At 40.4% G+C, this 14,448-nt stretch overlaps 1 protein-coding gene across 1 annotated transcript; it reads right to left on the reverse strand.

The window, feature by feature from the left end:
- Positions 1-9,007: 9,007 nt before the first annotated feature.
- Positions 9,008-14,061, reverse strand: KCTD12 (potassium channel tetramerization domain containing 12). The gene has a single exon (XM_075129078.1). It carries the CDS (start codon positions 13,382-13,384, stop codon positions 12,410-12,412), a length of 975 nt encoding a protein of 324 aa, XP_074985179.1. The 5' UTR covers positions 13,385-14,061; the 3' UTR covers positions 9,008-12,409.
- Between the last annotated feature and the right edge of the window lie 387 nt (positions 14,062-14,448).

Genomic DNA, 14,448 nt, shown 5'->3' on the forward strand with positions numbered 1-14,448 from the left:
GAGAACGTGTTTTCCTTCTAAAATTGTTCCATTACAGCAAATGAAATAGCCATAGAAAATAAATATTGAAGTATGTAACTTAGCTTTGTGGAGCTCCCTGTGGCTTGGGGCCCCGGGGAATTGCTCTTCTTGCCACCCCCTAATGCCAACCCTGCACTTGCAGCCCCACTAATCCCATCCCATGATCCCCCAGTTGAGAAACACTGTTCTAGATGAGTTGATGTACCCCCTGAAGACCTCTGCATACCCCCAGGGGTACGCATACCCTTGGTTGTGAACCACTTGTGTAGACAAGCCCTAACTAAAGGTATATTAACTAGGAAAAAGAAATGAGAGCATTATTTATAAGGTTAAAGCAGGTAAGCATACAAACGCAAATGAGATGCAAGCTTAAATTCAAAAGGTAATAGAAGCATCTATCATAAGCAAGCTTTTATGTCCTTTGGAGCTAACCCAAGCCAAGCAGCTTTGGGATCTCTTGCTTATGTTTAGAAAGCTTTGCCCCTTAGAGTCCAAACAGCATAAACAGACTCCAGGACCTTCTGGTCAGGGATTCTTCCCCACCCACCCTTCCTGAAGTCCAAGCAAATGGGACAAGTGCTTCTGCATATAACCTCTTCATGGATGGGTAGGGGAGCACTCAACAAAGTCTTTGTTCCACAATGGCCCATTTGGATTCAGTAGTCCTTCCTGATGGGCAGGAGATAATTCCTTCTGTAGGAATCCAGTAGTTTGCATTAGGTGAAGATTTGTTCCTGTTTGGTGAGTTACAGAATTTCAGAACAAACCTTTTACAGTTATAGAGCAAACACTTAGGTATTGCCTTATAGCATGGGATACCGATGTTATGTTTATAAGAAGCATATGGGATTTCATTTTAGCGGAAAAGGCAATACGCCACGTTTATTGAAGATATAATAATTAGTGTATGCATTTAATTAGAGAGAGAGAGAGAGAGTTTTGTTGGTTGATATTATAGTTATTAGTTTAGACTTTGGATTAATTTAGTGGCTAGCTAGGTTGATTATGGGTAGGTAGGAGCTGGGTTTTGTTGGTCGCGACACAATGCTTTGGGGAAGTTTTGGCAGGATGAACCTAAAGTTTAATGGCAAGACATTTTGTTTATCAAGTGATTTTTTTTTTATTGGGACCAATGAGTTTTGCACCATCATGCTGTAATTAGCTGTTGTTTGATGAGTGCTTGGTTTTTTTTAATTTTTTTTTAATTAAGTTTTTTAGGGAGTTATTTTATGCTGGTTTTGATTATAGTTATTTTGTTTTTATTGATAATTTGCTTTTTTTAATATATGTTAATAGGGGCATGTTGCAGCCTTTTGGCGCCCTTGTGTTTGTTTTGGGGGGAGTTTAGAACATCTGGTTCAGTGATGGCCTTTACACTTATTTTTTAACACACATTTTTTATTTACACACAAAACAGAATTAATTTACACAGAACATTTTGAACAGGAACATCAAATTGCAATGCAGAAGAAAAACAATCATGGCATTCTTTTACTTATTTTAAAATGCTAAACCTACAACAAAGTGGTGACCCTCAAAGGTCTGTTACTGCCTTGTAATCAGTTCAGACACAAAGAAATTGTGGCTGACGCATCTCTACCAATGGCACATTAGGCCATTCCTTTCTGCTACTCAAAAAGGGTGGCTGGCAGGATATGGTCAAATCATACATCAATACATTTAATACATGCAACATTATTATCTTATTTTTTATTCTTTATTTTAAATTATACAAAATAAATTTTTATTATACAAAATACAAACATAAAATCCTACTACTACATGTCCCTCTTGACCCCTTAAGAACAATACTTGAGTGGGTTATATTTTATATAATTGTTTTATAGTAATATATTGCTTTATAACCTGGGGTAGCCAAAAGGATTTCATGATAAAGTTTGGGAGTGAGCTTATTTTTTATATTTTTGTTTTTATAGATTGTTGGTGAGCAATTTTAACAATAATTTCACCTAATAACAAATTAGGCTTAATTATGCTGGAAATATATTGAATTTATTTATATTTGTACGTATTGAACAAGGACTTTTTTTGTTGTTTTAAAAGATGCATTAATACTTGAACATTTTTAGATATTACCCAAAACATTTTATGTTTAAGTGATGCTAAACTAAGAAGTTGCGTTTTATTTTTTTTATTTTATTTGTTGTTTATATAGCAGCTAGGAGATGGTGGTTAGCCACCGCCACATATTTTATGTTGCTTTTAGGTTTTTTAGAATTATTTGTATTAAATTTATAGTATTATTTGCTTGCTTTTGAATGAGACTATTTTTCAATTATGAAAAGGAACTGAACTTATTTTTACTTACTTTTAGGTTTTATAAGGAGGGCTGCATTTTTACTAAAAGTTTTTAGAAGCTGGTAAAGCCATACCTTACACTGGAGTTTTATTTTTTGTGGATTAAAATTGTGATGGTTAAGCAGTGCTTTGTGTTTGGGTGTTGGGATTTATTTATTTTTTTGCAAGAATTTAAACATTATTATTTATGTAAATAATTTAATTTGTGAAATATTTTTTTTTTATTTTAAGGAATATTATTTGTTTTTTTGTTTTTTATAGGGCTGTTTTTGTGGCCCTTTGTTTTTAAATTTTGTTATTTGTGTTTGATGGCCTGATTAATTTTATACTGGATGATGGTTTTATTTTTTTGTAATTGTAAGAGCTAATGGAAATAATTATGATGGGTTATATTAGAGCTGCTTTTTATTATTTTGTATTAGGTAACTAGGATTAATTATTAGGCGCATTGGATGTTTAAACAGAATCTGAAAGGGTTGAATTTTTGTTTTTAGTTTATTACTGCGCAGATGGCAGCCAAAATTAGAGGCAGTTTATTTGGCCAGGGGTTTTTTTTACTATTTTTTGGAGCACTTCCTTAATAGTGTGATTCATGCACTCTACTTGGCCTGAGGCCAGTATGGTATACCAAGCTTTTGTTTAATATTTAAGGCTTGTATTATTGTTGTAAAAAAAATTTTTACAAAGGCATTTTTATTGTTAGAATTTATTATTTTGGGGGTGCCATATTTACATACAATTTTATTAACATTACCCTGGTACTATTATTTTTAGTAGGAAATGCCTTTACCCATCCTGAAAATGAATTATTACCAATAAATATTGGATTTTTAATTTTTGTTTGGCAATTTATTAATAAAATTAATTTGAACCTTGTGCCACGGCCCAGGCCTTTGTTGGTTTATTCTGGGTAGCTAGTGCGGTGGACAAGCCTTGTCCTGAGCACACTGCACACAATTTTGCACCCATGTTTTAACATTTTTATATACTTTTATTTTGCTACTTGTTTCAACCTTTTTAAAGTGTTCTTTTTTTTTACTATTTTATGCATAAACTGATGGACTACATTAAAGGAACTTTTGTGGTGGGGGGTATTTTTTGGAACTTGTTTAGGGCGGTTTGTAGTGCCATTTGTTGGCTCAGATGTGTTAGCATAGACTTTTTTTTTTTTATGCTGTTGGGTTATTGTATTTACCCGATTTTAGATGGCTTTTATACCCATTCCTTTACTGTGTGCTTTTACATGTCACACCTTTAACTGTTTAGGGTTTTTTGTTACCCATTGGTAAATTAATTTTTATTTTTTTGAATATGCAGTATTTATTTGCTGCTTTTTACCATTTTTATACCAATTATATATTTAAAACTGTATTTTTTTTTTACACAAAAATTACTGTTAGCATAAATATACACGGGCCGTGAGGAATTTTTGTATTGCCTTAAAACCTGATAAATTGAATGGAACTCGGCATGCTGAGCCGATTCATGGTCTAAACGTCCCTGAATTACTTTTTTTTTTTTTTTTTAAGTTAAGGGCCGTGTATTTTACACTTTTTTTTTAATACTATCATTGCTCTTTTGTTAGTAAACCAGATGTGCTTTTCTTGACCCACAGTATTTAATTCTTTTAGTGGCAGTGCTTTTACCAAGGCAATTTTTTGCTTTAGAGTGACCTCTGGACATTTATGTTGATTCCCTTTTTTAATTAGCTTGGACACTGTTTTTGTGGTTACCCCTTTATTAACTAAAATAAGCATCCATTGGGCCATTTGGGTGTTTGAGACTTTACCTCCCTTTAATTTTTTTGATAAAATGTACTTGAAAGAAGTGTACTTGAAAGAAAACATAAAAACATCAGTGAACGTCTGCAGATGACCCACAGATTGGGGGATTAGTAAATAATGAAAAATGCTTTGTATCATTGACTTGTAATCTGGATTACATAGTAAACTGAGTGCAAGAAAACAATGTGTTTTAATACAGCTAAATGTAAAGTTATACATCCAGGATCAAAGAATGTAGGCCTTTTTTACAGGATGAAGGACTCTATCTGGGAAGTAATGTCTCTAAAGAGACTTGGAGAATCATCAGCTGGATAATCAGCAGCACATGAATTCCCAATGCGACATTGTGGCCAAAAGGGCTAAGGGGAACCTTGGATGTATAAACAGGGGTATCTTGAGTAAGAGTAGAGAGGTTATTTTACCTCTGTATTTGGCAGTGTGTAACCATCACTGGAACACTGCATCTAGTTCTGGTGTAGCAATACTGGACGGATGTTGATAAATTGGAGAGGGTTCAGAGAAGAGCCACAGGAATGATTAAAGGATTGGAAAATATGGCTTAGAAATTGGGTTCCTTGAGTCTATCTATTTAGCTTAACAAAAAAAAGCTTAAGGGATGCCTTGATCACGGGCTATAAATATGTGTATTGGGAGCAAAATTTGATAATGGGCTCTTCAGTGTAGCACACAAAGTTATAACAAGATCCAAAGGCTAAAAGCTGAAGATAGACAAATTCAGACTAGAAATAAGGTGCATTTTTTTAAATAAGGATAATTAATCATTGGATCAACTTACCAAGGGTTGTAGTGGATTCCCCTTCACTGGCAATTTTGAAATCAAGACTGTATATTTTTCTACAAGATCTCCTCTAGTTCAAACAGGAATTAATTCAGGGAAGTTCTATGGCTTGTGTTATGCAGAAGAGCATACTAGATCTGGCATTAGAATCTATGAATCTTTAAAGAGAGAGGTGACCGCTTGAGATCTAGAAAGGGTGCACTCATAGTCCATGAGGGTTAGAGGTACTGTTCACTTGAAACAGTGACAAAAGGGTTTGGATGAAAGTGGGATCACGAGATTTCCAGAGTTAAGGCCCCTAACAAAAACCAAAAACATACAAACACCTCCTGCCAACAGCCTTTTAAAGCAGGGGGCTGTAGTTAAAGTACCTTTATTTGTCACAATTGATGCAATATCAAAAGGAGAGAGTTGATTTTAGGTAGGTAGGAAACAAACTATTTGGGGTTTTATACATCAAACCCAAACTATATCAGAATCCAGTGCTGTCTACACAGCTTTGATGTAACATGCTCTCTGTGAAGCACTGCTTATTAAGTAGGCAGAGACACTTAACACTAACAAGTTTTTGAATGATCTTAAGGTATAGCCAACCTCATTGTAGACATCTATATTGAAGGTGGTAGAGAATGGATAATTGTAGCAAGGCCTGAAACCAAAAGGAAAGGTTACACTCTTCTCACCAACACTGGATACCATGATTATCCCTACAGTGAACTCTACTTTGTATGGGAGTGGGAAAAGGAGATTGGGAAAGAGTGGTTTTAGCCACAGCTGCTCCAGGGACATACAGTAATAGTGGGTTTAAATTTTACCCCAAAATTAGAAACCGGAATAACAAGCACACTTAAGTGCCATTTTTTCCAGTTGCTTCCCCTAATCTATAAATATTACTTCTGTCTGCTGTAGTTTAAACTTCAGCCAGTTTAACCATAGTGTGATGCGTGGATTGAGTAATATTCATCTGTAATAGCCAGGTTAGACGAGATACAGAGCTGGGTATCCTCAGCATACTGAAGAAATCACAGCCCACTCCACCATCTATATGCATTTCCATCACTACAGGATAAAGTGGAGACTCTTTCATTAACATGTTAAATGGCAAGGATGACAAGATATTATCCACAGCTGCACTCTGTCCACAGATCTATCTCAGCTCATGCTACTGCTAGCATCCACATTTCTCAGCAGCTACAGCCCCTGAAGTCTCTTTAAATGGAGGAAAAAGGGTTCCTGCTTTCCCTCAAATGAAGCAGCGTCAAGATCCAGAAAAGACACATGAAACAGACCAATGAAAATTTAGCCCTGCATCTTCAAGAATAGTTCTTCCAAAAAGTTTGCCAAATACTAATAATGATGTTCCATTAATCTCTGAATTTATCACTTAGATATGAAAAGTCTGAGTAACCCGGTAGTGTCAAAAGAAACTTCCTCTTAAAGTCAGCACAAAACTACAAAGGGTTTACTGCAGAATTTGTATTAAAGGCTCTCTTGCTTTTCTGATCTACTTGGCACTACTTTTTTATTTCCACTGCAGAAGGGAAGTTTTTTAAACGTTTACCAACTGCTGCTAATTTAGAGCAGGTTCTATAGAAACGCACCAAATATTCTACAATATACTCTAAACAAGTTCACAGCTGGAAGTGTAGGACTTAATATTGTAAAAACAATTTTATTTCCAATTTGGAAAAGATGGGGAGGGGGGAATACACATGTTGGACTGGACCCACAAAGGGTATTTAGGCTCTGCATAACTTTAGGCACCCCACTGCCTAGTGAAATCCACTACCGCAAGCAGAGCTCAGGATCCCTATACAATCAGTATTGCCAACCTCAAATGTTCAAAAATCCGGCTCACCAAAAATCATGAGATATGATTTTAAAAATCAAAGATTATGTAAAAGTAATAGATCTGGTGTTTTTATTTGCCTTCTGCTTTTTGACCCTTTAGGGTGCACTAGGTCACATTTCGAAGCTTTCTCCACAGCCACAAGGACTAAAAAAAATTTACTTTTTCTTTAAGAATGAAGGCTGAAATCATCACATATCCACTTAACTCCAGGAGCTGGGGCTTTAAGGAAAACAATAATTATCAGGAGACTCATGACAAAATCATGAGAGTTGGCAACACTGTACAATGCATGGGAAGAGTTAGACACCCGAGAATAGTATTCAGAGAAGCCAGTGATGGAGCTGCTAACCAGAGGACTACAAGTCCCATCATCTCTGTCCCCACTGCATATCCCCTTCCTCTGGCAAGGAAAGGCCCTGAACCAGGAAGTGGCCTGGCTCTGTTTGGATGCAGAGGCCTCAAGAATAGCCAGGAGCTGCAAGGAACCTGGAGGCAGAAAAGATTTCCTTAGGAACCATATGCAGAGCTGCGTACGGAGGGCTGTGAGTGCCAAATTTAAAAAGTTATTAAAGCTAATGTTAAAAAATTAAATACACAGGTTAAGAAAAGAGTATCTGTACATCTGGGGATAGTGCTTACATTATCCACAAATACAAAGTTTGTTTTTAAAAAGTCATAAGATACATATAGTGCATAATCAGCAATAACCCAAATTTAGGTGAATAAATTTAACAATACAGTTTAGATATTAACATCCAAGTATTTGGGTACATCACTCATGAAAAGTTGTACAGAGAGTTGGTTCTGGAAAGCAAAATATAACAATGAGTGAAGATTGTCCCTAAGTAATTGAGAATTTAGGGTAGGCTGTCCATTTAGAAAATACAATCCATCAGGGAAGTATTTCAGTTACTTTGCCGACTGCACTTCTCATCGGTATTACACTTGGGTGCAGGTCTGTGTGGGACACCTGGGGAAGTAGCAGTGACTGGAAAGGAAGCCCATGCAAAGGGGACCCAATGAGAGACACCAACTGAACCTAGCTTGGAAACCCACAAGCTCGTATTTGCTTGAATACAGACTGGACTGGAGAGGACACCCAGGGACTAGGCTTGAAGAGCCCTAACTCTCAACTGGACTGCACTAGGGGCCCATACAGGAACTACTATTGTTCTCCCTGGTGTAGGGCTAGGCAGCCGAGATATTGAGCAGCATAGGGAGACTACTGAAATTCAGACAGGACCCCAAAGACTTTGTATGCCAGGAGCCTCTCCAGCCCCCTGGAAGCAACTTAAAGCCATTTTAGCCCACCCACTTCTTTGGCTGAGAGTTGTATGCTGTGCTGCTTGGGAACACAGCATAGAATCTCCCCCACCCTTAGTTAACATTCCTGGATTGCCATTGTTCCACTTCAGCAAAAAGTTCTACTTTAACAATGCCAGAAACTGACTATGGTCAATATTTTTTCTACTATTATTGCGGTCATAATGAAACACTTTCAAATACCATGAAGCAGCTGAATCAGATGACTTAGATGTATTTTATAAAAGAACAGTAGTTTGATTCTTTAAAATCTTCAACAGGATAGCTAAAGAAAATCCCTTAATATCCAAATGCTTCACAGTAATGGAAAATTTGGATTTTTACTAACAATTAATGACTAATCTTCCATGAATGAGACAAAATTCACTTCCATTACATTAAAATATGCATTATAGAGATATCAGCTTTAGTTAATAAAGTCACTCTTCCATCAGTGCAGCAAAGCTTTTATTGCTTTTTTAATGAATCCAAACAAAATTTGTCATGAGATGCTCTCATTACCTTTTCCTCTTTAGAGGTCAGTGTTATATGAAGTACTAATACTAATATCTCAGCTGGCCAGCTATATTATCCAAATTAAGCTACTGAAAAATGATGGTTTCTTCTAGACTGATGGATGGCGCCTATCACCAAAGTTGGCACCACAATAGTTTCTTGTATATCTTAAAGAGAACATGTGTGACGTTATCAGCATTACTAATCTTTATCCACATCATCATGAATGTCCTTAGAGAAACAGCACTATACACATACTATCCCTTGCTCCATGTTTCAGCTTTACAGACTAGTTAGGAAGCTTTGTTGAAGAGGTGAACCTAATGCTGTTAAATATAAAGTAAGGGTAATGACATAATGTAAATTGCCGCTAACGGAAGTAAAAGGACAGTATAAATAACATGACTAAGTTAGTATCAAAAGAACAAGAATTTAATTTGGTCTGTAACATCTTCCTAGAAGGATGTCTGTTTCCAACACTATACAATGTGAAAAAAAAATGAATATATGACTAATTATCTACATGTATAAAAATATAAACATCCTATCAAACATTTGTTGTAAAGATACCATCTGACACACGAGACTGATAAAAGTATGGTACCTGTGCCTTCATTTCTAATTAAAAAAGAGTGCCTTTTAAAAAAAAAAAAAAAGTGCTCATTAAAAGTATCAGACTTGTATTTATTCACAGAACAGGCAAAGAGTGAGCAACAGTAATTAGAGAAATGTATACAGTGCTCCATTAGCATGCCTCCACTTTAACCTGGAGAGGGACTACCTCTAAAGGCAACCACATCCACGCACTCCTTAGGCTCTCTGAGAGAGACAGTAAGAGTCAGTAACTTGTCCAGTGGAAGACTGCCCACTAGGAATTTGACTGCAATTACCAACTCAGTTTTTACATAGACTACAAATAAGTATGATAGCTATCAAACAGCTAATTACTTTAGGTCATCATCAATCTGAGTCCAAATTAGAACCAGAGACCTATAAGTGAAAGGCTCCATAGCTCACTACCAGTCACTGGTTAGTCTTTAATATCACAAACACAAAGATTAGAAAAAATGATTCATTTGAGTTGATTTTATTTACACCCATTCTTTTTTAAAATAATCATATGAGCTTTTGGGTCATCTGCTAGCAATTAAACAGACACTGATCAAAATACAGGTATCTTCATTTTAAGGGGGCATCTAGCCAACAGGAAGTTTAGTTATAATTCACATTCAAGCAAATAAGTGTAGACAAACTTAGTTCTACAATTATGTTGATATTCATACTTATTCCTGTTTCTATGGAGAAAAACTAAGAAATGGATCAAAACATTACCATATTATATACAGAGTAATATGCAAGTGTTCAGGCTAGATATACTTTATGAAATTTTGTAGCACTAAAATGAATAAAAAACTAAATGATTCATGTAAAATGTTTATATAGTGTATATACACTAAATCTCAAATTCAATTTAATGGTCCTCCATTCATAACTCCTATGATGAATTTATTAAGCCATAGTATAAGGTTCTTAAAAAAAAACTAGCTGGAGCTAATTTAAACACTTACTGAAAACCCATTTTATACAAAGTTTTAAAAAACATACTTCAGATAAAGTTACTTAACAGAAACTAGAAAAAGACAGTCATTGACTTAAGAATGACATTTTAAATACTTAGTAGCTGTGATCAATATCCTTTCACTTGTGGTATAGATAAAATATGCACAAATAAATCATCTTAGAATAAGGCATAGGACAACCAGCTTTCACTCTGTTTTCTGGTGCACTGGCCTCCCACTACTATCTTATTATTGCTCATCTAATTTGAAATGTATATTTCACTTTTAAAAATATTTCATTTTACAATTATCTACAACTGGACAATACCTGGCGCTCTCATGTATATTTTCAGCTTAATCACATGGATAAACTCTACCTTAATGCATAAAAAAACTAAAACTGCAAATTATTTTCAGTATTACTTTCATGCATGCCTTCAGTTAAGAGACTAGGTGGTGAAAAGAGAGAAAGCACTGAAACTCAAATTAATTAACATTGCTTAAATAAAAAGTTTTCATATTATCTGAAGCTATAGCTTTGTAAAAAGGAAATAAGGTTTAAAATTGAAATCCCAATGTGAAACTCTTTGGTTAGATCGTAAGTGCTAGTACTATCTCTAAATACAAGAGTCAGAACAACCAATTAAACTGCAGTTTTATCTTTGTAATTTCAAACTTTAATATGCACCATTAAAGTCCTTGAATGTTTAGGATGGTTAAAAAGGTGTAATTTTTTTGTTGAAGCTTGAATAGATAACTCATGTTTTAAAATTCAAGAAGTATAAAGTGCTTTTATTCTCAGATCCTTAGCTGCTTATTAGAAAGGGAGGCTAAACCTTCACTCATTACAAAAGCTTGTGCTTATATAGTATGTTGTTCTTCCACGGAAAGCTATGGCTGCTTCCTCTGGAAGAGAAGCAGTTCTAAACTTGTTAGCTTATATAGACCAAGTTCAGCACTACTGTAAGGAGGGGTAACTCCCATTGAAGGAAGATATTGTTGCTCCTGTTTTTGCTGGGTCTGCGTTTAGTTCTGTTCCTTATTTTGAGAAAGTACTTATTATGCCTAGGAAATGTTACTTAGAACTTAGCAGTGTGATTTCTCTGATAATACTGCTACAAAAAACTAAAAATCAGTATTTATTTTGTTAAGAAAGCCATTTGAGGAAGCATTTCAGTCAGCTTCAACAATTATATAGTGCTAAAGTGACAACACTGAAAGTAGCAAGCAGGATTCACTTGTTTTTACTTGGATTTGTAAACTTGTATCACTTCAACATCTAAAAATCTCACTTTCATAGGAAACAGGCACTCTGTCTCCTCTCTGACCAACCCGGTTTATGTCACACCAATCCACTTTAAAGGATTTTAAGGAACGTGCAATGGATTTTTATGTAGTTCAACCGTATATGGTAACTTTGTGACACTAAGGATTTTACACCACCTATGAAAGTTATGATTCACAAGCACTGTAAGGTTTCAAGAAAAATTGTTGCTTTATATAATCCAGAGTACTTGGTTTGATAGTTGTCCTTGGCCATCAGCCTTCTTCACCAGTCAGCCACACTTGATCCAGTTCAAGAGTTTCTAAGTTCAGGGCTTTGGGGAAGGACAGAGGAGATGGAGTAAGAAGGGATAAGGAAGTAACTGGTCCTGGAGGATTAGTCATTCCCACCCCCACCAATCACACACTCTTCTTGGAGGAAAATCATGAGCAAGAGGGGTAACCCATCATCACAGATAGCTGTCCCACTCACCATATCATAGTTGGGTGGGCAGTTGTAAATCTGCCAGGTTGCCAAACAGGGGCAAGAAGGAGAAGTTAAAACGATGGGATGGGAGGAGAAGTTAAAACATGAGGATGGGATCTACCTCCGCCCCCCGCATTCTCAGTGGGGTAGAGAGTTTATGGGAAGAGAGTCCCTGGGAGTAAGGGAGAGGGAGCTCCCCTCACCCGCTGGGTCTGAGGGGTGGAGAGCGGACAGCCAGAGTTTTGAACATCTCCTGTGCGAAGGGTGAGGAGATGTCCGACTGTATAGAGACAGTCCCAATATTTGGGGCTTTTTCTTATATAGGCTCGAATTAGCCCCCCACTCCCCTCTGTTCCAATTTTTTCCACACTTGCTATCTGGTGGGGGAGGAGGGGCGGGCACGCAGCTGGGGTCATGGCGGGGGTGCAGGGCAGAGGTTGATGGGGGGGCGGGGAGGGCGCTGTGTGTGAGGGGCTGGGGACGCCCAGCCCCGCCGCGTCTGCCGGCTCAGTCCCTGCAGAACACGTACTCGGTGTAGCTGGTCCAGATCTTGTCGTCGGCGGGGCCGCCCTGCTCGGGGGCGAAGGCGCAGGTGCCGGTGGAGGAGCAGGCGGCCATGCGGAAGCCGGCCTCGGAGAGGCGGTCGAAGGCCTGCTCCAGGAAGTTGAACTTGAGGTAGTAGCGGGCGGTGTAGCGCTCGGGGGGCCGGTCGGGGTCGCGGCTCTCGTTCAGCGTCTCGCCGAACACCTCCTTGGCCAGCGCCGTCTTGCCGCACACGGTGATGCGCGCCACCCGCCGGAACTTGGCGTCGGCCTGCGCCTCCCGCCCGATGGTGTAGGAGCCGCGGTAGCCGATGGTGATGTAGCCCGAGCGCCGCCCTGCCCCGCCGTCCAGGGACTGCGACGGGGTGAGCAGCGGGCCGCCCGAGGGGCTGCGGCTGGAGGGGGGCGACGGGGCCGAGGCGGCGCCCCCTCCCTCGGGCGACTCCGCCTCCAGGGAGCCGAGCGGGGGCGGGGGCTCGTCGGGGCAGAGGGAGCCGTCGCGGTGGAGGGCGGCGGGGCGCGTCCCCCCGCCGGCCGCCCCCCGGCCCTGCGCCAGGCGGCGCGCCAGCTCCGGCAGCTGGAAGTACTCGGCCTCCCGCTGCAGGCGGCTGCGCTCGGGGAAGTGGTCGGGCAGCACGAGCTGCAGGTCCCGCAGGTAGTCCAGGATGTAGCGGAAGAGGAAGCCGTCGCGGTCGAGGAAGAAGCGGCCTTTGCTGTCCCGGGGCAGCTCGCCGGGCTGCTGCTGCGAGAACATGCGCCAGAGCAGCGAGTCCCGCACCGACACCACCGTGCCGCGCCGCGTCACATACACCTGCCCGCCCACGTTCAGCTCCACGATCTCCGGGAAGGCGGTCGAGCCCGCGGCCCCCGAGCCCGGCCCCGCCGCCGGGGACACGCCGCCGCCGTTCGGCAGCCCCCGGGCGCTGTCCGCCAGGGCCATCCCGGAGCGAGCCGGCGGCCGCCTCCTGCCCTTACGCCGGCGGGGGTGCAGCCGCCTTTCCTCCCCCCGGCCCTGGGAAGAGCCGCCGCCGCCGCTCGGCCCCTTTCGCCGTCCTCTGCTCCGCGCTGGCAGAGCCTCTCGCTGCGGGCGCGGGCAGCGTCTCCTCCGGCCCCTTCCCTCTCTGCGAGCGCGGGCTGAGCTGCCGCAGCGCCTCACGCCAAGCGCTGAAGGAGCCGCCGCCGCCTCGCTTATGTCCCGCTTACGTCCCCCCTGCCCGCTGGGCGAGCCTCCTGGGTCAGGCTGAGAGGCGAGTGCCCTGCGCGAGCAGCGGGGCTGTGTTTATGTAGAGCTGCTGCACCTCGCAGGAGGCGTGGGAGGGTGGCTGGGAGGCAGAGCTGAGCGCAGAGACTCTCAGACGGAGCGAAAGGGGGTGGATTTACACTGACGTACCCTCCCTTCCCCAATTACAAAGGAGACTCCAGAGCCCTTGTGTCCCTTTCCTAATCCACTGCAAAGCCGGGTTCCTTTTCCAAATGTGGCTCCGGCCTCTGAGATTCACTGCGGGAATGTCCATACTTCGGATCATTTGCTCATCCATCTAAACATCATCAGAGTAGTTAGCCGCTTACCTTACACAGCGCAGGCAGGAATCAGGATTTAATGGCTGGACAGTGCTTTGGATATGTATAGCACAATGTAATGCAAAGTTTCTAAACGTTATGAATAAACTTCAAGCATTTATTTTGGATTGGTACTGCAAATAATGATTGCCACCAGTCAAAGCTGTTTCCATACACCCCTATACCCAATGCCTCTCATCTGCTCTTGATGAAGGACATCCCTCAGAGTCCAATTTAATCTCCTTTTCACACAATTGGTGTTCTCTCATTTTCATTGTTTTAATTGATTTACATCACAAATGCAGAATCGTGAAAATAAAATTAAAAGTGTTAATGATGGTAAAGAAATTAATCCCGCATCGTTCAGGGAGCTTGCTGCACTAGTCTTTTTTAAGCTTTTGTCCAAACTTGTATCTCCCCCTTGGGCCCTGACAAGATGAGAAG

This window comes from Caretta caretta, chromosome 1 (assembly GCF_965140235.1).
Source record: "Caretta caretta isolate rCarCar2 chromosome 1, rCarCar1.hap1, whole genome shotgun sequence".
NCBI lineage: Eukaryota > Metazoa > Chordata > Testudines > Cheloniidae > Caretta > Caretta caretta.